This window comes from Myotis nattereri, assembly GCF_964212035.1.
Source record: "Myotis nattereri genome assembly, chromosome: 10".
NCBI classification, from domain to species: domain Eukaryota; kingdom Metazoa; phylum Chordata; class Mammalia; order Chiroptera; family Vespertilionidae; genus Myotis; species Myotis nattereri.
Window position 1 is genome coordinate 59,961,244 of NC_138085.1, and position 27,191 is coordinate 59,988,434.

The 27,191-nt window shown below is 45.0% G+C and overlaps 1 protein-coding gene across 2 annotated transcripts in view; it reads right to left on the reverse strand.

Moving 5' to 3' along the window:
- The window catches only part of PRKCE (protein kinase C epsilon), a 444,584-nt gene that overhangs the window by 247,839 nt on the left and 169,554 nt on the right, over positions 1–27,191 (reverse strand). For both annotated transcript variants that reach the window (XM_081100552.1, XM_081100553.1), the window contains one exon: positions 21,450–21,513. In XM_081100552.1, coding sequence (XP_080956678.1) covers positions 21,450–21,513 — 64 coding nt within the window. The remainder of the gene's footprint in view (positions 1–21,449; positions 21,514–27,191) is intronic.

Consider the following 27,191-nt stretch of genomic DNA (forward strand, 5'->3'; position numbering starts at 1 on the left):
CACTGCTCTGCACCCTCCCCTCTGCAAAGGAAAATACCTCCTAGGATGGCTTTTAAAAAAAACTAATCCCATGTAAACCCTTCAGCTGTTTACCTAAATTCCATTTAATCTCCTACAGAGATGCCTCTAAATCATCTGCTGTCAAGGAGTCAGGAAAAAACCAACTCCCCCTCTGAAGATGTTTTCATTGCTCTTGCGGCTGAGAAAACAAGTTTTAATTCCTATCAAGAGAAGAAGCACAAAGCAACTGAGCAATCATTTCTGTTCCTTTCGTCAGTGCTGGATTATCTAACCACAGGTGTCAGAGAGAATTTTCATCTCTAACAGGTAAAGGGTTTCATCCATTTGAATGCACCCCAGACAAAGACCCTGGGCCCCAGCTGCAAGTGCATGTGTGAACCTGCTGGACCTTCCATTTGTCCCCACCAGCGAGGTCACAAAATGCTCCCAAAGCCAGAGGCAGGGGAACAAATCAGGCCAGCCACATACGGAGGAGGGCTAGGAGAGGAGACAGTCCCTATCCATCTCTGGATAACGGAAGTGCCTGGTTTACCATTGCACATCCAACCACAGTCCTTCTGAAAGGAACAAGATACCCCAGAATCTTTGAAGATAGGAATCACTTGGAGGCCCCTGGAGCATGCTATGCTCGCAGAACGATGCTGACAACCAGGGCCACTGTTCCCCCTAATGCTTCCGGGGAAAGGGCAGTCATTCACCAGCTTCTGGGAAACCTGTTCCTCCTGAGGGCTGCCGGTCCCCTCTCCACCCTGGTTTATTCTCTTCAAAGATCCAGGGTCTTTGTAATCACCGGATGCTCACCATATGCCCAGAACATTACGTGTCTTACCTCATTTAATCACCATAGTCTGAGGAGAGAGAGCGTTACCATCCCCATTTTCAGACGAGAAAATTAAGGCTTCCACTCTTTCCCACCCCTTCCTAGCCACAACCCTGAGACAGGGATTATAATATATGTTATGAATATGGTAACCATTGTCTAAACCTCTTTCATTCTTATTCTAGAAACACAGGTGAGCACCTTATAGAAGCGTACATCTCTCCCAAAGACAGGGAACTAAACCCAGCATGTTTAGTCCCACCGCCAAGAAAGAAACTAGGGTCACCCGAGTGCATCCCAGGATCAAATACCAGGCAGCTCATCCTCTCAGCGGAGGGAGGACTCCCAACAGCCAACCGACCCTGGGCATCTTCGTTTCACCAAGGCCCTCTTTCGACTGGTTTTATTGTTAATAGATTTTGTTTCAGAGCAGTTAAAGGTTTATAGAAAAAATGGATTGGGGAGTACCACGTTTCCAAATACCCCTTGCACCCCACAAACACAGTTTCCCCTATTATTTACATCTTATATGACTAGCACGCTGTATTTGTTATAATTGAGCCGATATTGATACATTAACTAATGTCCACAGTTTACATTAGAATTCACTCTGTGCTGTATGTTCTATGGGTACTCATTCCTCCCTCCTTCCCCCTGGAAACTACTGATCCCAACTCACTGACAAAAAAAATTCTGGAACTAATAAGTAATTAGAGCAAGGTTGCAGAATACAGGGTTACACAAATCAATTACTTTCCTATATACTAGCCATGAACAATTAAAATTTGAAATTAAAAACACTTTCATTAGCACCCCCCCCCCCAAAAAAAATACTGAGGTATAAATCTAGCAAAATATGTGCATGATCTCTAATGAGGTAAACTATAAGTCTGATGAAACTAAATGGAGAGAGAGTCCACCATTAGATTCTAAAAGCAAACTCTCCATCACCCTCTGTTGTCCTGACCTCAAATCAGAGGTTTAGAAATGCCTTCCTTCACAATGAAGAGCTCAGAGCCCCCGCCCTCCCAGCTGCAGTGGGAAAGAGGCTCCAAGATAGGTCTGCCGGATAAAATGCAAATACGGTTTAGTATATGTATCTCCCAAGTACTGCATGGAACATACTTATACTAAAAAATTCTTTAAATATTTCTAGTTGAACTAACATTCAAATTCAACTGGGCCTCCTGTGTTCTTATTTGTAGTAATTGGCAACCCTACTCCAAGGCCTCACCATAGCCAGACTCCAACCAGGAAGAGCAACAGATCTCTTAGGTCAGTGGTTGGCAAACTGCGGCTCATGAGCCACATGTGGCTCTTTGGCCCCTTGAGTGTGGCCACGAAGTTTCAATCTCACTGTACGTGCGCACCCGCACATGGTATTTTGTGGAAGAGCCACACTCAAGGGGCTGCAGTTTGCCGACCACTGTCTTAGGTGTATTCAGTGCTTGATATTTTTCACTAGTTTTTCTCTCCAAATTTGACTACATGTCTCAAGGGAAAAGCAGGACAAATATCTCCCATCCTCATTAACCAGATGACAGAAAAAAAAAACAGAAAAAAACAAAACAGGCACAAAACAATGGTGCGAAAGCCACGTGACGTGGATCAGGAACACAGCTGGCTCTAATCATCCTGAAGCCCACCATTTCAGTTAGCCCAGAGGGTGTCAACCCTGGCTGAATCTTGCAATCACCTGGGAGGCTGCCAAAACCACACGGAGCCTGGGCCACACCCCCAAAGTTCCATATGTGTCCAACATGGCAGCTGCTAGCCACCTGTGACTAATGAGCACCTGAAATGTGGCTGATGTCATAGAGAAACTGCATTATCAGGGTTTTTTGTTTTAATTCATTTCCATTTAAATAGCCACAGGTAGCTGGCTGCATATTGGATAGCACAGATCAATACCGTCACCCATTTCTCCCCCCACCATGTTATTCTAAAGCAAATCCCAGACATATTACTTCATCCAGGTATCAATATCTTTTAAAGCTTTGCAGATGGTTCAAATGTGAAACCGCTGTTGGAGACCAATGATTAGTCAAGCAAATATGCAACAGTGCAACACTCCCTTTAATTAGAGGACAGACTTTCAGCAACTTCACACCCCAGAGAACACAGCCCATCACCTGGGGAGCCAGACCGATGCCCAGGCTCCACCCCCAGAGATATCTTTTTTCTTTCCCTCCTTCTCCTCCTCCTTTTTCCTTCTCCTACTATTTCTTCATGTGATTCCAATGTGTAGTCAGAAGTAAGAGCCACAGCTTTAAAGTCTTTCTATATAAAGCATGTTCAGGACTAGCACCACTGCTATCACCTGGGAGCTGGTGAGAAAAGCAGAATCGTGGGACCCACTCCAGACCTTCTGAATCAGAATCTGCATTTTTAACAAGGTTCCCAAATGACTTACATGCACTTCACCATTAGAGAAATACTTTCAAACAGTGGTTCTCAACTAGTGGTCCACTAAACCAGTGGCATCAGATTACCTGGAAATCTGCTAGGAATACAAGTTCCTGGGCCTCACCCAGGCCTATAGAGTCAGAAACCGTGGGCGAAGGGCCCAGCAAGCTGTATCTGCACTTTAACCAGCCCTCCTGGTGATGTTGACACATGCTCAAGACCCGCTGCTCTGGAGTCTGGCGCACAGCTCCACATTGCGGAGCAGCAGGTAATGATTATAAAACAGCACGTTCCTTCAAAAGAGGAGCTGAAGCTGTCCTCAGGCTCCCACGCAAATAATTATACATAAATTAAAACATCTCTTTATGATCCATGACATAGGAAAAATAACTAGGAGTAGTGAGGAGGAATTTAAAACAGACAAAGCAACCTGGGGTCCTTAGAAAAGTACAGGCCAATTAACTGATGTTTATGAAAATGTCCCAAGACATTAAATTCCACGGTTGTGTTCAGTACATTCTCCTTGAGAAGGCAACCAGTTTACATTTTGGAAATATTTCTATTACAACGTTTTACACTTCTTCCCAGTGAAAAATAATTGCTCAGAACAGCCTGTTGTGTCGGGTATTTCATTCCAAACAATGGTGGGGAAGGGGGGGGGGGGCAAGAAGAAAGGTTCCTTCAGGGTGACATGGTAGCACCAAAGACCATTCTCCAGAGTAGCTTTTGTTAAGCTTTTTGAGGTCTTGAATTCCTCTGAGAACTGGAGCAAAGCTACAAATCTGCCCTTAAATGCGTGTCCAGAATATCCAGGAAATCATGCATGCAATGGCAGAGGATTCGAGGCCCCTAGGCCAAGGGGTCTGGTGCTGAGGATGCCTGTTCAGATGCAGAAAACAGGCAGCGAACAGAATGCAGCACCCCAGGCCAAATCCCTGCTTGCTCCCTAACCAGCTAAATGACAATCAGAGACTCAAATTCCTCTTACAATGTGGCTGGAGGAAGGGCAATTTTATTGTTGCCATTCTACAGGTGAGGAAATGGCAATCTGGAAAAGTGAGGGGCTAGCCTAGGTGGGCCAGAGACAGGGTCCACCTTTAAACTTTGATGGTCTCCCACCAGGATGCAACACTGCCTTCCACACCTCCAGGTCAGCCAGTCCCATCTTTACTGCTCAGTCTTTAGAGCCCATCTCCCATACATCCAGAGGGAGCCTGCATCCATGACCACCGTCACCTCCCAATCAGGAGAGACCCATCTCTGCTTCCAAGCCTCTATTCCAGGCCGGGTAGAGTTGGCCAGGTCATTGTTTGAGCCACAATGAATCCCGAACAAAGAGAGCTCTTAAATCAACAGCACTGACTCTGTTGTACTGTCTGTTAGTACTAGTAGACCGTGGACTCCATTAGAGTAGAGCTGAGTGAGAGTCATCTTTGAGTCCACAGAGCAATCAACAGGAAGGGGGGAGGGCAGGCACCACTCCATCTCTCAGAGGTTCACAGTGAAGCAGCTTTTGGGCCTTTGCAAGAGTTAGTCGGCCCTGGTATTGTGTTTGCAGACAAGCCTGTCTCCAGGGCTAAACTTTAAGCTCTTTGAGGATGCAATTGAGTTTTTCTATCTTTACGTGGGACTATCAAGAGCCACGTTATATAGGATACTCAGTAGGTGGTCCTGAGACCCTCCATTTTCCTAAAAGGTCAAGTTCTTGCAAATTAAATAGCCAGTGGGCTGAATTTAATGAGATGTCCGGAAATAGGGAGCCTCATTCTGTATACCCACCTTCCAGGAACCACACATCAAGAGAACAAACTGTGAGTCTGGCTGCCCTCCCCCTCAAATCACACTTTTTAATATCTTTCCCCATTAATACACCAAAAATAAGCCTAAAAACATGTAATGCTTGCTTATTGTTCCATGTAGGGAGGGACAAAATGTCCCTCGGTTACAGGCAGTTTGCTTGCTTCCAGTATTTTGCTGTTTCACATCCGGCTATTTGTGTTTGCATGACCTGTGCATGTTTGCCAGTGGGATAAACCTGCAGCAAAATTTCTAGGTCAAGGGAAACTCCAGTTACTTTCCTACCAACAGTTCAATTGGCACTTACTAAGTACCTACCATGTGCAAGAAAGAAGTAAGAAACGAGTTTCATTTTAATGACACTGAAGGCAGTGACACTGATTTGGGGCACCTGACCCCACGTAGGAATGAGTGGGTTAAGGGAATTTCTACTCTTTCTATATTTTTTCTATTGTATGTACTATATTTTTATGATAAGTATTAAATGTGGAACCTAACACATGGGTTATAAAACATTACTGCAGAGCAGGTAATTACATGGCATATTTACCTCAATCTATTTTACATCATAAATTCTTTTCACTGTCTTCAGCAGAACCCAGTGTGTGATAATTTTTGTGAAAAAAAAAAAAAAATCCCCTTGTGCTTTTTCAAAATTATCTCCCAGGTGTTGCAAGGCTTGCCTGTGGGGGTCAGAACCAAATTGGTCTCTAGCCTCAGGCCCACGCCTAACACGAGCCCCCGCATGAAGGAGCATTATTAACACCAGGCAAGAGCTCAGAGCTTGCTGTTTCCCCGGCCAAAGAGCCTGTGAGTAGGAGGCAGGGCTCCTTACTTGGGCTCTGACTTCCTGAAAAGCCAGCTTCTCATTGCTCTCCCTCCCCAGACCCTTTCTCTGCCCCCACCCTTTTCTCAAAAGTGAAAGTCGGCCTGCAACAGCACATGAGCCTTGGCATCAAAGGTCTGCGTTCCTCGCTGGTTCCCAGAAAAACACTTGTCTGGGACACGGGTTAAGGAGCAGCCAAGAAGAGGTCATTGATCTCTGTCTCCAGGGCTCAGCGGCTTTGCCACGAGGAGGGGCCAAGGCTTTCCAGATGTTCCCCTGAAGGGCTGGATGGGCGCCAGGGGAGCCCTGCAGATCTACAAAGGGATGCCTGTTCCCCAAGTGTGCACCCTGCGCAATCGAAAGCTCTCTGAAGAGCGTGCCCTGCAAAGTGGGCGGGGCCTTCACGGAGGCTTCTGTGGTGACCATCCTCCTGCTATCCTCACTCACGCCAAACCCACGGCCACCACCCAGCTCTGGTTCTCCACCGCGTCCACAGCACCCCTCCCCCAGCACTCACATGCACACGCATGTCCCCCAAACTGCTAGCTCTGGCGCCTGTAGCAGCAAAGCAAATGCCAACAGGGTTTGAAAAAGCAGCAAATTTGACAACAACCATCCAGAAAGGCAAAGCAAATAGCCTGGGAAATTCTGGTCTCGCCCTAGAATTCGGCCCTCAAAGGAGTGAGTGCCAGCCCACCAAATCTAAAAACTAAAATCTGAGCTCTCAGCTCCCAAGGGCACAGTTCCCTCCCTCGGGCTCCACCCACTCTTTCTGGAAAGGAAAAGGCCAAAGATACACTGAACAATATACTACATAAGTTTGCAAGTTTTTTGAACAGGAAGCAAATCCTAAATACAGTGTTTAGATGCTTACATAGCAATGATATCATGACTACTACTAACATTGGTTCAGTCATTCACTGAACAAATATTTATTGAATATCTGCTATGTACCAGGAACTATTCCAAGATGCCAGGAATGCAATGGTAAAATGATTTTTCCAATACAATGATTCTTGCCCTCTTCAGCTTACATTCTAGAGGGACAGACTAGATAATAAGTGAACAAATAAATAATTTCAAAAGGTACCAAGCACAATAAAAATAGCTGCTCAACAACAACAAAATATTCCCAGATAGTATGTTATGGTATAAAAATGGAGGCAGTATGATAAAATAGGAAGGAATGGATAAGTGTATGGTGCTTTACTTTTAAACTGTGCCTTCATGCATATCAACCCACTGTACCGTCTCTCGCTGTTGAGTTTGCAGGGGAGAATGCACCAGGATGCTCACTTACTTGAGAAGAAACAGAAGCCAAAACATGTGAAATCATTTTTTCAAGATCCACAAATTTTGTTCTTTGAATGTCTATTCATCAGACCTCAAAGAAAATGAAAATATGAGCCACAAATTAGGGGAAGCTATTTGCAACAAATATAACTGCCTCTGAAGCAATAAGAAATAGACAAAAGCATAATAGAAAAATGTATAAAATCACTGAGCAGATATTTTTCAGGAAAGATCAAACACCTTTAGGTAAATGAAAAGATTCTCAGTATCATCAATAACCAGAGAAATACAAATTGAAACTATACGTACATATCACATGTAAGACTGGTAGAAATGTAAAAGCCTTACAATACCGAGCATTCATGAAGATATAAAGCAATTGGAAGTTGCAAGTATGGCAGTGGTGGCATCAATTGGTACAATCACTTTGGGAAACCATTTATCCTTGCCCAGTAAAGTTGAGCATACACATACATACTGAACCATCAGTTCCACAGCTAAGTCAATAACCTAAAGAAACTACAGGTACAAGTGTGCCCCAGGGTACAGTATTGTCTGTAATAGCAAAAACTTGAAAACAACCCGTATGTCTACGAATAGGAGAAGAGGTCAATGCATTTTGACATATTACTAAAAGGAAACAATATAAAGCAATAAAAATAATATACAGCCATACACATCGATATGGATGAAACTCAAAAGTATAATGTTGCATGAATTGATAATACTATTTAAATAAAGCTAAAAAGTAGATAAAAGTAAAATAGTGTATATTTTAAAAACATACATATAGGTGGTAAAATCACAAAGAAATGCAAGAAAATAACATAAAATTGAGGATAGTAGTTAGCTTTGGGGGGAAAGAGGATTAAGACAAGATCAGTGAAGGGGCTGGGAGGGCTGCAAAGGCACCAGAAATGTGTGGTGTGTTTCTTTCTTAATCTGGATCATAGGTACAGATGATGCATGATAAATAATGATATAATTTCACAATAAACATAGTGGAAGGGAGGGAGAGTAAGGCCAGTTTAAATTAATCCCAAAGGACGGACTGATTCAAGGGAGACAAATCACAGAGGGTATTCTTCCCGAGGTCAAAGAAATTATCATTTGTTCGTTTTCTGAGGCAAGGAAACCTAGTGAAGGCTTCACGCCACATAGGAAGTGAATGTTAGATTGAAAGGCCCTGGTTTGATTTATGTTTTAAAAAATTAAAAATAAGAGCAAAGCAGGTCCCCATGCAGACAGAGCTAGGTGTTTCTAGTTGGCCTGTCAGCGTAGTGGGCACAAGGGCTGTAATTCCAGCGAGGGAGAGGCCCAGTGGCCAGTGGGCATCTGTAATTAAGCAGGTGAGGTCTGTCTTCCAGACTCTGGCTGCTCTGCTGACAACCCTGGTGACCTCACACCCGCCTCTTCCAGGCAGCTCTGGACTTAAATATGTTTAGCCTTCAAACAGCACACACAGACGCTCAGTCATGAGCTGGCCATAGCACTCCACAGTGGTGCTCTCTGCTTGCCAAGCCCCCGAGCCACCTCCACCACACCTTCGCCATACTTACCTGGACAGCGGTCACTCATTAATTCATGGGACAAACATGTCCTGATCACTGTGCATCCTGGCATTGTCTTAGACCACGAAGGTACAGCAGAAACCAACACAGACACAGTCCTTGCCTGCATTGTGTTTAGAGTCTCAAATAAGTGTTTGTGCAAGTGCTCGAATATTTTATTGCCTCCTGACCTTTTTTACTAAATAAAAATAATGCCTAAGGGAAAAAAATGAAAACACTAGCCTTTGAGATAAGATGCATCTTTTCTACTTCAGAGAACAGAGTTTACTAGTAAGATAGCAAATCAGCGATGAGTCCTTAGGGAGCTGCAAAGACCCCTGCTTACCCCCAGCTCAACCCTCCCAGCACTGAAGCAGCAGGTGGACAGGCTGCCCAGATGACAAAGTAGGGGAAAAGATGCTGAAATATCACCAAAGACAGTGTCTAAACAATGAAACATAATGAGGGAAGTGTATAATGTTGTTCTCTGGGAATCAAATCTCCCATTACAGCATTTAACTCAGTCATTCAAACTTCCATGTCTTTGACCTCCAAACACCTTAGAAAGCACCACATGCAAAATTAGGGAACTGCCTAAAAACCTAGCTGTTGGTCCTTTATGCACAAGAAGATTCAAGAAAGGCTTAGGTTTTCATCTTTCTAAAAGGGTTGGTCCTTTTTTGTTTTTGTTTTTGAGGAAAGCGTTAGCTATTTAATAAGCATTAAGAGCTTAAACCACCATCAATGTGAAAACCCTGAAGATAAAATTTCCAAACATCAGACAAAAGGTAGGTCAATATCAGGGGGAGGAGTCAACCACCTTCCTGGTGCCCTACCTCATTGGGAACATCAGTTACTTCCTACTCTAGCTCCTATGCAATACTTTCCTACATTTGAGGAGAAAATCCTTCCCTCACAGCGGGCATGGACAGCATGATGAAATGATGTTTCCCCTAATATTGGGAGCCTTCTTTGCCATGCTTCCTCCCCTAGATGGACCTCTTCACAGACACACACCAATGGACCACTCTTTAAGTAAACTCCACATGCATATCCATGTGAGAGAGAATTAAAGACTGAATACTGATACAACAAAAGATTTTACCACTTACAGTCATCACAAGAGTGGTTCACATTTAGGGCCCATTCAAATTGAGACCTTCCCTAGCTCTTTGGACACAATATTCCAGTTTTAACATTTCAATTTTTGCTTAAATTTCAAGAAATATAACTATTCTGTACCAGATGCTAAGATCCAACTTATTCCTTTTCCCCAATTTTCCCCATGCACCCTTTTTCTGCCTTTTTTTACAATGTGGGCCTTGGATTTTTTTAAATAGAACATTTTAAGTATAATAAACATTTGCCTTATTATCCTCTATTTGTACACTTGTGGAAATTGTCTGTTACAAATATTTAGATCTTACAAAAGACCATTAGAAGAATCTTTTCTATAATAATTGAAACCGTCTCTGTATGAATACCTCCAGAGATGAAGACCTCCCTACTTATTGTTCAAATGTATTAAATGGTTGATGAGCTCTGTGTACCAAACGCTTTTTCCATATACTAAACTTAACGCTGCCTCCCTATAACTTCTACCTCCGTGGTCCTAAAACTGCCCTACGGAGCCACAGGATAAGTCCTCTCCCTCTTCTACTTGGTCACACTTTAAGTTCTTTAGATATCTACCATGTCTCACCCACTACTAAGGATCTTGTATGTTGGCAAGGAATACCTAAGTTTGGCTCCCTGGCAATAAGTAGAAAGGGAGATTAGGAAACCTTCTTATTGATTTACATCTGCATTCAGCAAGTCTTCAATCTAAGAATCTGAAATCCTAGGCATTCAATGAATCAAAGCATCTTAACATGTGGTCAATATAACTCAGTTGAGGGCTAGAAGCACCCAGTGATTTGTTCACGTTCACTTGGGTGGTTAGTAGCAGGGCCAGGAACAGAATCCAAGCTTCTGATTAAAAAAAAAAAATATGGGGTTACTGCCTGGCTGATATCACTCAGCGGTTGATCATCGACCCATGAACCAGGAGGTCACTGGTTCAATCCCATCAGGGCACATGCCTGGGTTGCGGGCTCAATCCCTATTGGGAGGTATGCAGGAGGCGGCTGATCTATGATGTTTCTCTTTCATTGATGTTTCTATCTCTCTATCCTTCTCCCTTCCTCTCTCACTAAAAATCAATAAAGCAAAAAGAATTTAAAAAAAAAACAAAACAGTGAGTTACTCCCATTACACTTCACCATAAAGCTGCTCACTGCTGGATTCGGTGTAACTAACAGGAGCCTTGTGCCCAGCACTAGTGAGGCCCTGCAATAATCAAGGCTCCCAGGGACTTCGTCCAAGTTCAGAGGTAGCCTTTGTTCCCAGTGCAGCTTTGTATAATTTAAATAGTAGGACAGTGCTCCAGGCTCAGCACGGCCATGCCTCTGCCCTTGAATAGCTTGTGGCTTAGTGGATGGGCAGGGCACAACGAGGCTCTAGTTATAGGTACAATATAAATATACGAGCACACAATTGTAAAAAAGACATAGAAGAGTGTGGGAGCAAATACAATGTCATGCCCAGGAGGTGGGGGGGCAATGTGGGAAGGCCCCCAGGAGGAGGCAAACTTGAAATCAAATTTTGAAAGAGTACAGAATTAGTTGAATAAATAACTGGAGACTTGGTGTGAGGAGGCTCTGAGTACCAGGCATGGAAAGCTTAAACGTGCAAGCCCGCGCACACTGGAATATGAAACAACCGACTATCCAAAGCAAAATCAGGCCAAACACCTTGTTTATCTCCATCATTTCCTTTCAACATGACACTTTTTCCTGTTAGTTCATTTTAGTCATGCATTTATTTATCCAACAAGTAGAACTGATGCCCCTCCTGTGTACACAGCACCCAATCCCAAGCTCCCTCTGCATTTCCCATTCGGGAAAGGCAGGTGCAACTAGCCTACTCAGAGGAGGACCACATAAAGGTAAGTTCTGGCAAGGTCCCTGGGTGAGTTCCTTTAATTAAAGCCCTAGGAACCAGGAGAAAATTAGCACAGTGGGATCAAATTCAAGCACCACTCAATACTGGAAGGTATTTATAGAAAAACAAACACAAAAGCAAAAAATCCAATATCCTGACCGGTTGCTTTTTTGTCTTCCTGGTATTAATTGGTTCTTGTTCTCCTAGCCGAAGAACACTAAATGCTGTCCATTTTGACCTTCTGCCGACGATTAAAGTCAGGACAGGAAAGCCGAGGCGCCATTGCCCAGCCTCCCACAGAATACTGAATGCCTTCTCAACCCCTGCCACAGAGGAAAGAAGAATGGGAAGGAAAAGATACTAAACAGAAAAGGATTCAAAGGTATTACCTCTGAGATGGACTAAATGGTAGGTATTTGGAAAAGGGAGAAATCACTGCATTTTCCTCTTAATTTTCAACCAAGTAGAAACTGGTGCCTGCTCAGCATGGTTCAGAGGGGAAGCATGGGTCTTGTAGTCTCTTGCTACCAAAGTGGTGGCCAGGGACCGGCAGCATGGGCACCTCTTGGGAGCTGGTGAGAAACGCAGCATCTCAGGCCCCACCCAGGCCCTGAGTCAGAATCTGCATTCTCACAGGATCCCAGGTGGTTCAGAGTCTTAAACTCTTTAAGCCTCATTTCCCCCATGTGTGAAATAGGGTTGTTAAAGCCTACCTGGCAGATCCATTTACGCTTAAACAAAATGTTTGTTCTCTCTCACTTCCCCCTTCCAGGTGTCTGTCTGTGTGCAAACTCCTCTTGCTTGTGACTGAGAGCTAGAAAGTGAGAAGGGCTGCTCAGTCCCACACCTTCTCCAAGTGCAGAGGAAGCCACGGAGGCCCAAAGGGAGTAGATGACTTGTTGCTGACATGTCCTAGCTTGGGTCTTTTTTGTCTTTGTTTCTCCGGCTCTTAGCATGGTGCCTGGCACACAACAGATCTTTAGTATATGTTTGCTCAATTAATCAGTAAATCAAGTAATTAGCTAATTGTGGAGCAGGAACTACAATGCAGGTTCCTACAGAATCCTAGTCCCAATAGCACTGAAAGTGAACTTAATTTCCCCTTAATTCACTCTCCCTGACAATTCCAAAAGAACACACACCTGGCTAATAGCAGAGACCATTGAACTAAACATCACTATTATTTACAATGTCAGGAAACAAGCACTGAATACCTGGAGAGTACGAATAACCCACTGGCGGCTGGGCAGAAGGTACCCCAGCGGTGAAACAACTCGGTCTGTGGAGATGACCACACTTGGGACAAGTAGCAGCTGACCCTCCGTACTAAAGAGCGCTCTCTGGTGCCAGGAAAAGACCACCGCCGTGGACTGTCCATCCAGATGCTGTGAGCCTCTCTAGGCGCCCAGAGGCAAGTGTTCCGGGGAGGAAATACTCCTCAGGCATCATTCACTCATCACCCACCCTGTGGGAGTCCAGCTGCCTGGCCTACCTGCCTCTCCACATGGGAGCATTCAATCCTCAGTGGCAGGCGCAAGCCCCAATTCCCACATGCCCCATTACAAACTAGAGGTGTCTGTGGAGCAAGGTAGAGCATAATTCTTAGAGTTCTCTGTCATTACTTGTGTTATTCTTCTCAAGCCTGTCATAGCCTCTAGCCATGGGCAAGTCACTGTCACTGCGTGTATGGGAATGGTCACATTTCCACCTAATTAAATTTTTTTCAAAATTTCTAAGTAATTGTTTTAATAGCTCATCCACATACTTGGGAAAAAACACACAAGATCACAGGCATTGACAAGAAAGGTTTCCTCCTTTCTAAATTCACCCAGAGACAATGCCTATCCCCTGTGTGTTATGCCTGCCGAGATACCCACACACAAGCATGTCCACTAGAATGGATGGTAAATAATGGCAGAGGTTCCTGTTTATGTTGTTTCCTTCTGTGCCCTTAGCACTGAAAAGAGTAACTGGCATAGGTGTCCAGTAACTATATGTTGAATAAATGAATATAAAAATCAGAGGTATTTCTGAAAAGTTCAAATTTGGGTAAATTAAGTTCTAGTCTGCCTTTATTTTATCTTCTGATTGGATATATCTTCAGGTGACAATGGTTCTATTTCCTCACCTGTTATTAGCTCCTTTCAGGGTCGCCATGGGGAGCTGGTGAGGACACGTGGAAGCGTTGGTGGACATCCTTTATGAACAGCCTACTCCAGGAGAGCCCTCCAGTGAAAGGTCATCTTGACGGCCCCACTGTAACCTGTTCTACCAACAGCTAAAACACATTTCTGTATCATGCTTACTGGTCTACTGCTCACCTCCTTCTGTAAGACTACAGATACCTGACAGCAGGGACCATGCTCATTATCACTATATATCCAGGGCCCAGGAGATCTTAGATAAGCAAATAAGTAATGTTTCCAATGAAGGCACCTGAGGCTGCAGGAGTGACAGAACAGGTGAGTCAGAGACATTCAGGCTCATCTCTGTGTACACAGGCAAATGCACACACTTCCCACAGGCTCACACCAAAGGTTTACAATCAAGAAGGAAGATAAAGCTTCAGTGTTAGCAGCTCAAATAAGATGGTGAATGCCCTTGATTTTGAAAATTGAATGTTTCAACAAAGCTAGGTAATAAGGGAAATCAATAAGACTGTCAACACAGGCCAATTTCAACTGGATAAAAGAATAAAGTAATTGGTCCTAAAAGACAACTATCTAAATTAGGTCGGATGAATGGAAATGCCCTATTGTTTTAAGTCAAATCATGAGGATATCAACAACAGTAAATGATTAAATTACAGGCCACTATGATCCAGTATGATCTGAGCTGCAAGCATGAATTTCCCCAAACAATCTTCTTTATAAGACACTGAAATGGTATACAGCAAGACAACAGAGACAGAATTGGAGGCCATCCCAGGAAACACAGAGCTCACTTCTTGACTGAGGATCTATTATAAACCCACCTTTCTAGACATTTATTTCTGCAACATGATTATTCCTTCTTCAATTACTTCATTAGTAAAACAGGCACACATGACAATAGCAAATACACATGTATGCTTCCCTGATGGCAGGGGGAGGGGGCTTTAGGAGTGACCCTAAAGTGCTCTGCTCTCCAAACACTCAGGATCCAATTGTTTTTCATCTGCTAATGGTTGCCAGTTGGTGTTGTTCACCATGAATGATTCATTTTAGAGGAACTGCTGTGCATCTAGAGCCTATTTGGAAGGAAATGAGGGTTTCTTGGCTTATTTCTCGTCAAGTATTTTAGCATTGTCTCTTTGTGACATTATAAACCCCTTGATGGGGGTTTGGTGCTCACTACTTTCAAGCTGACTCCCCTGGTCACATCTGGTGCATATGGTCATTGCCAGGAATAAGCATTTATTTCATTAGGACAAAAGATGGAGCCAAAAATCTGGAGACTAAGGGACCCACTCCCTGAGTCTGAGTATCAGTAGCAAGCAATTATGCTGGGGGAGGGGTCCACTTTGCAAGATCAATATTTTTTAACATCTGGATTTTGTTATTTTTACTCTTATCAAGCACCGAGGCTGTCTCTCTCCACATGCTCCTGGGGAATCCCACATGTCCATTCATGTCTGGGGAGCCAGGCCGGGATACCATTGCCTGCGGCACCACCCAGGAGGGAGACCTATCAGCATCTTGGGGTGACGTCTGACTTGGAAGTCTGCTGTTGGGGAAGGTGAAGACGCTCTTTGACCTCTTAAGCAATGTTCCTCATGAGAGACTGAACAGGACTTGAAAAGAGAAAGACTGGGAGTATCGGGGCTTGATGCCAGGGCACTAGCTAGATAGGCTGGAGAGGAGGAGAATGTGGAGGGTGGTAGAGCATGAGATTGCTAAGGGAGAAAAGAGAGAGTGTCTAGAAAAGACCACAAAAGGATGTCTGTACCTGAGCTTGACCTCCTAATCACCTAAGTCCCATGCTTATAAAATGAGCTCTAGTCAATGTCCCAGACTTGACCAAACTTGACCGAGAACATTCCTCCTTCTTTGGGGTCAAGGTGGGTGGGAGGCCTTGACCATGAAAACACATCCAGAAAGCACTGCCTTCCCGTCAAACACAGCTTAGTCATTTAAAACATTGCATTTTCTTGTTGGCATAGCATGAAAATTTCTGTCTGCAACACGGATGACTGTCTTTGTTTGAAAACTCCTAGAGAACACAAATTGCAACTCCCTAATTTATCATGTCTGTCCAGCCTTATCTAAAAATAAGAGCATCAATGCTGTCTTTGACAGCGATGATATGATCCCCTCTGCTCTGAACGGCCTCTCCAAGTCTTCCCTGTCAATCTAGTATACCTATCTTTTCCTTTTCAGCCCAAGCCCTGCTTCTTCCTTAAAGTTTTCTTGAATTATTCCAGCTACAATTTATCCATTTAAGGAACTCTTAGTAACACCCAGCTGAGCACTCGATATGATATTGCCTCGCATTCTGTAATGCTTTTGTCCTGCATGTTCTGGATTCCTAATTCAATTGCAAGCTTCTTGAAGGCGAGGCCATGTGTTCTTGTGAGTGCCATCTCTCATTTGTCACTTCCTTCCCCACTTCCCAGTCCCCAAACCTAGGACAGGCACCAAGCTGGGCACATTTATTAAAGTGCATTGGTGACTATTATTCATGTTAACAAATGGTTCTTTCTAACTATCTGATAACCAAAAGGCATTGGATAAAACAATGTAGAATTTTGAAGGAAAAAGGTAATATTATCAACTGAAGCTTCAATGGGACTCTGGGATCTGAGAGATGTTATGTAGATAGAAACTGCCACCCTGCCCTACACGCTCAGTGGTTGTAGAGTCAGCCTATGCACCAAGGGGTCTCTGGTCAAGGGCCCATACCCAGGTTGCAGGTTCAATTTCCAGCCCCGGTAATGGCCCGTGTGGGAAGCAAGCAATCAGTATGTCTCTCTCACATTGATGTTTCTCTCTTTCTCTCCCCTAACCCCGCTCTTCCACTCTCTCTAAAAATCAATGGAAAAAATATCCTCAGGTAAGGATTTAAGAAAAAAGAAACTGCCCACTGGCTGAGATAGAGTTTCAAGAAGTCCTCCCCCTCTACTCTAATCCTGAAGGCTGCACTCGAATGCTTGCCATGGACACATGTAAGAAAGATGACTAACCTGCAGGGAGTAGAGGCAGGTCTAGTCGCAGACCAATACTTAGTATGCATCCACCGTACAGAGAGCCTGAGGAGCTGACCATTTCTAAACGGGGATCAACAGCATTTTCATTTCTAAGAGAGTAGAAAAAAAGATCTGCTTATTTGTGAATGAGACTCTCTGAGTCACCTTTGGGTTCAAAGCTAATAAATTTAGCTTTATATTTCTGTAAAAAGCTTGCTGGAGAAAAGAACTAAAATTCAAGAGTAGCAGGGAAGTCTTCGCCATGTTAGCAAACTCACTATTGGGCCACGATTTAGAGCAGGATGCTAGATCATAGCCTGGGGTCTGGACCCAATAGGGCCATATTATCAACCTTGTGACCTTGGGCACATCACCTGACCTCTCAATGTCACCATCTCCCACATGGATGTCATACTGTCAGGCACTTGATCTATACACATTATCACTTCAGAATGGAGCAAAGCTGGTTTGTCACGTCTCTCTGTGCAACTTGAAAAAGTTCAAAAGAGAGTCTCAAAGATGAGTTAAGATTTCTAAACTACCCCTTCAGAAAGGCTCAGGGATGTGATTGATTCAGCCCGAAGAAGAGAGACTTAATAAGAGCCTTCAAATAGATAAAGGGTTTTTACCCAGGGCCAGTGAGAATATGGAGACCACATGTTCTCAGTCTACACTGAGCTGAGAAGGAGAAGTTTCTGACAGTAAGGGCCAAAGGACACAAATAAACTAGAGAATGTACTTCTGGGAAATACTTCATTGGGGGAAGGATGGGAAAGAAAGAGAGGGAGGGAAGGAGAGAGGGAAAGTGAGAGGGAGAGAAAGAGAATGGGGCAATATTATAGCAAGTTCTGAACACTAGAGAAAGCAACCTCATAGCTCTTGCCCGATATATTAGTCTATAAATTACCTCTTTGGCCTTAATCTGGTTTGCCTCACCAGATACAAATTATTTTGTATCTTCTTCGTTTTATTGGTGAAGAAGTTTGGTGATCCAAACACACCAGTAAGCCCTACTTCTTGTTCTTTCTATTGTTGGCTCAGACGCCGAAGAACTCTCCCAGGTGAGCACTACACCTGGATGGAAGGCAGGGCAAGAAGAGCCGAGAAAGCCCTGGGTCACACGGATTGCCCCTCCTCTGGGAGCCTGCAGATCAGGGTGCACTGTCCTATTATTATAAAGAATGGAAATAATGTACAAATTATGTCACAACAAAGGAAGAAATTCTAACTATAGTGCACAGCAGGAAGCAACAGTTTGCTCATTTGAGGATTACATGGCTGTTTATGCTTCTGGCACCTGGGCTAATTATGCTCTGATTTAAGCCTCTGGTGAGCCTGTAGTGCCATGATTACCAAGAAGCCACATGGTTATTAGTGGTGATAAAAGCAAAATACTAAGAGGCACCTGAGACAGGAGGATCACACACACAAGCATTCCAAAAAGGTTTGCTACTTGGGATGGTGTGTAGAGAAAGTGCCTCACACAGCACGTGTCAGAAGAGTCCCTTTCTTTCAACCCCTTCTACCTGCTACAGATTTTAGCCAATCTTTAGCCCTGAGCTCTGAGCAATGCCTATTCAAATTATACCAAAGGACCAAATCACATGACCAAGGATAACCTTAACTGTCATCCAGCCTGACCTCTTACCTCTGGGGTTAGGTTGCCTAATTTAGACAAAGCACACACTGATCAAATCCCATTATGGTGAGCTGCACAGGACATGCCAGCAGAGCAATTTTATTAGACAGTTAGAAATCACATTAGTCCAACCCTAGCCGACGTCAACATCCAGGCTTTCTGTAGTGTGTTAGCAAGAGAAAGAGCCCTCTGGCACATCCTTAAAGAAGGAGTTATATTCACATCATCTCACCCCCACGCCTTTCTCTGAGCCCTTCAGTATTTGCACGAGTTGTAAAGTTTATTGCAAATTCTACAGATATATATATTTTTTTCTATTGATGGGACTGGAGCATTTGAAGGGATGCTTGATGGCAGAATAATAGAGTGATGAAAACATCAGCTGGGCTTCATTTCAACTCTTTCCTTCCTTTTGTAGAATTCAGAGTTATGTATTTTCACAAAAGAAAGGGCCTTAGACACGAACCTATGAATGTCCACAGACTAGCTGTGACAACCGTTTTCCCACCAGACCCTTCTCGTGCAGTCTGGTAACAAATGTGTTGTCCACTCATCCTTCACTCCTCTCCTGGTCCTCCCAACTCTTCCAAAAACAGAACCACCTCTGGACCAGGGTCCCCCAAGTCCCAGCAGCAGGACTGGGAGGACAGCAAGCAGAACACAAACAGAACACAAGATCTACTTCAAGGAGGAAACTGCTGGAAGTCCTTCCCACCATCCAGAGAGAACCCCAAATCCACCAACAGCAAGAAAAAAAGAGCAGAAAAATGTCTCCTGTACTTCAGAGCAACAGGCTAGCACTTCATAGAACCTGGCATGGGTCAGCATTTCTGAACTCTTTTTTTTTTTTAGATAAAAGAGATTTTTTTTTCAAAAAGTAGACCAAGAATTCAACTCAATGAAAATTGCCTTGTCTGTTCACATACAATAAGCGATAGAAGCAAGAAGAAAAAAATTCAATTACTTCTAATTTATTTATTGCAAGTTGTTAATCTTTTCAAAGGAAAAAAATCAAGCCCTCCATTGGTTGCCCAGTATCTTGGCACAGGAAATACATATGTAATTATGTCATTGCATATTGATTATGTAAAGGAAAAAAGTGGATTGATTTTGCTCATCAAATATTTTGCCAGTGTCTACAATTAGGAGGCCACTGTATACAGGCATACCTAAAAGATAGCGTGGTTTTGGTTCCAAACCACTATAAAAAAGTGAGCTGTAATTTTTGTGCTAGAGGAGTATCTTTCCATCAATCTGTTAAAAAAAAAAAAAAAAAAAGCAACCTCGGTGGAGCACAATAAAGCAAAGCACAATAAAACGAGGTATGCCTGTGCAGCTGACCCTTGAACAAAGGGGGCTTAGGGACGCTGACCACTTGCAGAGTCAAAGATCCTTGTATAATGTAAGCAGCCCTCAGCATATGCCGATTCCAACCACTGCTTTTGTGAAAAGCAATGCAAGACTTCACTTTACCGGGTACTTTGTTTCTTAACATGGGCTGTGGGTACACTGGTGCCCACTTCATCATTCTTTATGCCCCTTTGAACATCTTGAATATTTCGTATTAAATGTTGCCAAATCCCCAAATCTTCACCAACAGGTTCTATTCTGGGCTGTTCAGAGCTGAAAGTTGAGGAGCAAAGTTGGAAACACCAAAACGTAATTGCAACAAAGAACAGAGAATGTAAAAGACTGTTTTTGGAAGGTTGCTTAAAGTTCTAAACCCACGCCAAATAACTGCTATGAAAAGAGAGCCAAGCTCTACTGTGAGCCTCCTATACACATAACTGCTGAGTTATTCTGAACACCTGTTGAAAGTGGGCGATAACTCGGCCAAGTGAAAAGCATCAGGTACCTCTGTCAAGTGCACCATTGGCCCAGCTCCTCTGAGTTTGTCACAGAATCTCTCCTCCCATGTCTGAACCTTCACGAGAACTACCTCCCTATAGTAGGGGAGACCATGTTGGGTTGTGACTTTGTGCTTGTAATCCCCGGTATTCAGGAGAGATGCTGTAAAAGGCCCAAGCCTACCAGCCAGGACCTAAGGGAGTGGTTTCTTCCCCTTTGGGACACAGGCCCTAAACCACATTTGGTCTCAGTGCCACAAGGAACCAACCCTGATCTTCCAATCTTTCTGCCATGACATTAAAACCAACTGTTCCATCCCCCTGCCCACAGACAGGAAGAGAAGAAAGATGGTCCCAATAACTCAATTTCAGTCCTAATTCCAGCCCTCGTGGAACCCAAGTTTGCTACCATCTCCCCATTCCCGTGTGGCCAAGGTTTTATTGTCTAGTCTTCCCTTTTACCCCGACTGCTCAATCCTCACCAACCTGTAAGCTCTTAACGGCAGTAAAAGGCCACAGACAGGACGGAGAGCAGAGGGTGTAAGAAGAAGAAGAAAAATCCAACTACCCGGAACATCTACACCCTGTGTAATCAGCCAATGGGAGCAGAAACGCCACTCACCCCAGTATTTCTAAGAGCAGGGCTTTCCCCCACGTAAGAAACTGTTAAAAAAAAAAAAAAAGTAACACTTCTATAAAAGCCCTACAGAAATAAGATTCTGAAATTTGACACCTAATTTCTTTTATTTCTGAATACCGTTAGACCAACTGGTTTTACTTCCTTCCCACCACACACACAAAACCCCCCGGGAGCCTCCGGGGAGAGGCTGAGCTCCCCAAAGTCTGGCTGGTGCACCAGCGTGCAAAACGCCTGTTTTATTGGCCTCGCTTGGTAAGTCGCAAATCCTCCCTCTGTTCCACCAAAGTTAACAGATGGCTGGTCCCTTTTGGTACAGAGGCATAAGCATCTTCAAAATAACCTCTTCCTTTAAAATGTGCCAATTAATTAAATGTCACGGTAAAATGTCAGCCAAGGAGGGAAGGGACAGCCCAGGAGACGAAGGGTCAATGGAAGAGAACAAGGCTGAGGTCACTCTCTCCTACCTTCACCCGACGACCCCGAGAGATCGATGATCACATACACTCGGCCTTCCGGCTCCAGGTCAATCTGCAATTAAGAAAATGACAGTGTCTCTGTTAGTACATTGTGGGAACAACCCACGAGTTCATGACGTTTCCACCCCAAGTTGCTAAAACCTAGAATCACAGTTCCATTCAATTCACCAAACTGCAAAGTGTCAAGTGCCAGGTGAACTAGGAACCAGGGAGAATCCCCATTTACAGACTACCCATGATGCTCCGGGTGCCGTTCCAGGAGGCCTGAGGCATACCCAAAAGGTAGGTCATCCCCGTGGTTCTCCCCCGGAAGCGATTTTACTGCACAACAGAAACCTGGCCCAGGGGACAGGTGACTCAGGAACATTTGGGGGATATAAAAAACCAGGAGACATTTCTGACTGTGCTGCTACCTGCATCTCCAAGGTGGAGGCCAGGGATGCTACCAGACATCCTAGCACACAGGCCAATCCCCACAGCAAAGAACGATCCAGCTCAAAATGCCAAGTGTCAGGGTTGAGACACTCCGCGTTACCCCATTTTACAGGTTAAGAACACTGGGCTCAAAGTTCCAAAGTAAGTGGCAATGCTGTGATTCTGCCAAAGCCATGTTCCTTAGACCACACAAACTGCCCACAGGGGAACTAAAGGAAGCACAAGACATAACTCCTGCTCTCAAAGTGTTTACCATCTCACTGGGGAGTTCAAAACCAGAGAACAATGCTGAACCCGGCTTAAGGATGAGAGACAGAGAAGGTCTGAGTGTCGGTGAGCCTGAAATCCATGGAGAAGGGCAGTCTGGGAAGACTCTATGAAGGTGAGAAAGGGAAGGTATTCAAGGCGGAAGTAACAGCATAAGCAAAGGCCGGGAACGCACACGGTGTCTGTGCCAGACTGAAGGACCCCCATGCTCAGGCTGTGTGTTGGCACATGTGTTTTTGCAAACTCCAGATTCTACCAGGGTGGTAAAGAGAGAGGCAAGAGTGCTAAAGTCTTACCACTGACCTTCTCCATGCACCCTCACCTCCTCCCCCCACCTCCAAATCCAGCTAACGGCTTCAATACAGAAGCAGGCTGATGACATCGGACAATGGAAGAAAAGTCAGAGGCGCTGGGCCTCTTAGCAGCTGAGACATCTTTGCAAGGTCTGAAGTGTCCTTACAGAAACTGTGTCCTCTGTGAGAGAGAGGAGTAACTCTGGAAACCTGGGGTCACCAAATGCCCCAGTTGCCTACCCGTGCCCCCACAATCCCATCTGTCTATGCAGGTCTCTAATTGGCTCATATGTGCCAGGCTTGTCTCCCCAACAAGCGGTGAGTATCTGGAGAGCTACAACCACCACCCCTCCTTTTCTTTTTCACTGTCTCTGGCAAAGAGCCGGCAAACACCTACCTAGCAAGTATGACTTAGGAAGTGCCGTTCTGACAGATACCTCCTCCTCCTTCAAGGTCAAGGTCGAGTATCTGGTCCTCTCTGAAGTCTTTCCAGATATTCCCTGTGAGACTTGATCATCCCACATGTATATTCCCACAGTACACACACACATCTTAACCATGGCTCCTATTCAATGGCACTCCATGGTCCGTATGTCTATCTCCTCTGCTGGACCGAGTATGAGAATCATATTTGCATCCCTAGTGCTTAGCTCGCTGTCTGTGTGTCAGGAGACACCCAATAAGCATCTGAGAAAGTGGGAAAAGGCTCAAGGCTCAGGACTGTCAGGGCCTATTCTGGGGTCATCTGCCCCTCCAAGGCTCCATCCCCTGTAGGATGGAAGGCAGGTGGTCTGTACCAAACTAGTGATGCCATGAGATGACTCTCCCCAGCCCTTCTACACTAAGAGTCTGTGGTTTTAGATTTCTGAGTAAAGAACATGCTCTCCAGCACCCTCACTGCACCCCCACCCTCCCAGGCCCAACCCCTACCACAAACACATCCCAGCCCCTGCACTGAATTACAAACAGGAAAACCGACAGCAGTCAGCTCAGCTGATCAGAGCCAAACCAGAATCCCGTCCCTGCCGCATTTCAGGGGCCTCGTTGTCCAAAAGCATGGAATTTAAATAATGTATGCCTTTTAGAGATTAGATCATCCCTATTAAACCCTGCCGGCAACATGAAATGCTTTCTCATATCCTCTAAGTCAGAGATTTCCCACGACCGTGGACTCCACTGGCGAAGTACAATGCTATCTGTGAAAAGCAGGGAGGAGACAGCAGAGGAATGAGATGGGCTGCGAGGCCGAGCCGAAGGCAGGCAGCGTGCCTATCTTTGCAAAAGGGGAGTGAGAACTTGTGGCAGGGGGACAGGTCATTGACGATAAGATGTATTAGGATATTAACATTCAAGATAGCAATCAGAAACCATTATAGCACCCACTGCTGCTTCAGTGCCAATGAACTGCATTTCCAAACAGAGAAATAGAAATTAAGCTATTAAACATGCCAAGAGCAACAGAGAGCTTTGCAGCCTGGGCAGATGGCCGCAAGGCGCTGGCCAAGCCCCAGCCAGCTGAGTGAAGAGGCTCTGAGAACCCATCTAGGGTGGTGCAACTTCAACGTGGGTGATTGCAGGGGTTATCAGGTACAAAAGGTGGTGGAAGGATGGTGCAACTTCATGGCCAAATCACTTTAATCACAGATTCTGCTCACAATTAGGAGGCCCAGATAATGAAGCAACCAAGGTGCCAAACCCTGAGCTGCCCCTGCAGCTGTTAGTGGGCATCAGCACCAGGCAGCTGGCACTACATAAAAGCAGGCGTCCTCCCTCCTCCCTACCCATCCCAGGGTTAGTAATAAGCACCTTCTTCTGCCCTCCAGGTCCCTCCCAATTGTCCCTGATGCAACCCTATTTATCAAATCTCCTTGAACTTCATACTTTGACTTGATGAGTCTTTCCAGCTACTATCTCTGTTCCTTTGACTTTGATTCTTTTTTAGGCGCCAGTGCCCTTGGCTATCTCTCCAGCTGAGGCCAGAAGTAGGGCAGCAGGACAGTGGGGCCAGACCAGGGCTGGATCCCAGTTATGCCACCTACCAGCTCAGGCAATTATTTACTCTCCCCGAGCCTCAGCCTCAATCTCTTCTCCTGTGACACAGGTTGTTGTGAAATCTCCATGAGTCAATCTCCTGGCTTTATGGCCTGAAGCAAGCAACTACCTTCTCTATCCCTCAGAATGCTCCTCCATGAAGTGGAGTTGATACTAGGTCTTATGTCATTTGGGCGGTCATGATGTTAAGTGCAATAACCTAGGTAAAGTGCCTAGCGTGAGGCCTGGCATGAAATACTCAGTAATTGTTGGTGCTGTGTTTATAAAAAAAATCCAGTCTTCAAATCGCCTCTTGGGCCAATGTTCTTTTCACTATATCAAATGGTCCCCCAACAACAATGACAACAGCCAAAAGGCATTTTCTTGCCCAAAGTTAATATTATTACACTAGAGGCCCAGTGCATGAAATTCGTGCATGAGTAGGGTCTGTAGCACCTGCCGAATGCCAGCCAGGGCCTTCCTTCGTTAAGCGCCGCCCCATGGTGGTCAGCGCGCATCACAGCAAGTGATCAAACTCCCGGTCAGTCGAACTCCCGAGGGGACACTTTGCATATTAACCTTTTATATATATAGATGTTATTCCAGGACATCTAATAACTTTACAGTATTGTTGTGAATATCCAATAAAGAATAAGGTGAGAGTTTTGTGTCCAGTCTAGGAAGTGGGAAAAGACTCAAGGCTCAGGACTGTCAGGGCCTATTCTGGGGTCATCTGCCCCTCCAAGGCTCCATCCCCTGTAGGAAGGAAGGCAGGTGGTCTGTACCAAAGTGACATTCAAACGAGGTGAGAGGGGAAAAGAGGCAGGAAAGGCTATAGCCCTAGTCATCAGAGGTCCAGGCGCTGCTCATGGGAAAAGGAGAAGGGGAGGGTGACATGTATAGACTGAGCACCTACTCTTCCTCAGACTGTGTTCAGTGCTTTACCAGCATCAGTTCATTTAATCTCCTGTTAGGTTGGCAATATTCTCTGCCTCCCATATGGAAAAACGGGCTCAGAGAGCTTTTTCTGGATTCACACCCAGGGCTGCCCGGAGCACGCGGGAGGGATGACTTTGATAGAGCTCCCGACTCAAGCCCTCTGACAACCCAGTCCCAGGGTTCTCCTTCTTCTAAGCCTCTGCAGGTTCATTCTCCCTTTCAGGTGCAAGTGACTGGCTTCCCAGCAAGGTAGGTTTAAGGCAGAGCAATGCTTCCCACACCCTGCCCTCCAGCCCTTGGGTGAGGTCTGGGCATAAACACAGCTCCATTCATTTGAGTTAAGAGTAAGGCAGTGGGGAAAGAGCCCAAACCATCCCTCGATCCATGAAAAAGACATCTCTGAAAAGCAAAAGACTCACGGGCACTTTTTAGGGGGTGGTGTCTGACCATTCACAGTCCTATGCACATTATGTTATGCATTCCTCCCAATTAACCTGTAAGGTCACAGGTATTATTAGCTCCACTGTATGTATGAGAACACGGAAGATAATGAGTCATGCACACCACTGCCCAACTCCAGGGGCACCATTCACCTGAATGAGTCTCCTGGAGCTGGGCAGCCTGGAGGTGAGTGGCACCCTCAACTTCTGACTCTCAGTCCAGTGTTCCTGCCACCACACCACATCTGCCAGAGAGAACCCTGACCAGTGGGCCAGCACCCCACCAATGGTGCAGCACTGCACAGCCAGCTTAAGTGTTACTGCTGTATGTCACTGTGACCCACAGGTGTCTGCACACCTGTGCTTGGGGGTGACCAAGTTCAAGGCAAAGAAGAACAGAAATTCATGGCCAACCTTCCTCCAAACCCTTAGGCTCAGCTTCCACTAGAGACCTCTAGACAGCAGAATAACCCACAAAGGTCACACAGGCCCAAATCGAGTTTCACTTTCTTTTCCACCTGTTGTCAGACACCAGGGCCTAGAAAGGCGCAAAAAGTAAGTAGGGAGTGGGTCAGAAAAAGATGGATCCAGAAAGGATGAGAAGGAGGAGGAGAAGAGACTTGTACTGTCCACATTGCACCAAATAAGTCTTAAATAATAGACTGTTTCTTTTTTATTTGGAGAAGGTTGGGGAGGGAGGAAGGAGGAGGAATAAGGAAGAAGAGAGAAGTCTCAGGAGTTCTTTCCCAAAGCAGAGGACCCGCTGCCCAAGTCCTGCACCCCCTTTATTGCTGGCCATTCTGCCCTGGAGGGACCTCGGGCACTCTATGAGGCACCTGGCATGGAACAGGCAAGCCAGACAGAGCAGGAGACCTTCTTGCAGCAGGCAGCCTTCTAGTTCTGCTTTTGGAAAGCAAAACGTTAAGGCACCATGTGGGCAACTCTGGAGCAGCTGCTGGGTGCAGATTTTGAAGTTAAAAGCTAATTAAATTACAGACTCTTCATTTAAGGAGGAGTTTGCTACCAGCCCTACTGGTCGAGTGCATTAACCCATTGAAAAGCAGAGGGCGCACATGTAAATAAATATTTTAAGTCTCTCTCTGATAACAGGCTTACATAGCACTGACTTTCATAAAGTCAGGGAAGGATTGTTTCTTTTTCAAACAACTTCCAGGGCAGTGCAAAAACAGTATTCCTGCTTTAGTGTACAGCCCTGCAGGGCAGGGCACTCTCTGTCCAGTACCCAGGAGGAATTCAATACATATTTATACATGTTGGCTCAATGGGCGGATGGCCTGATTTTAAACTAAATCTTCACAACTGAA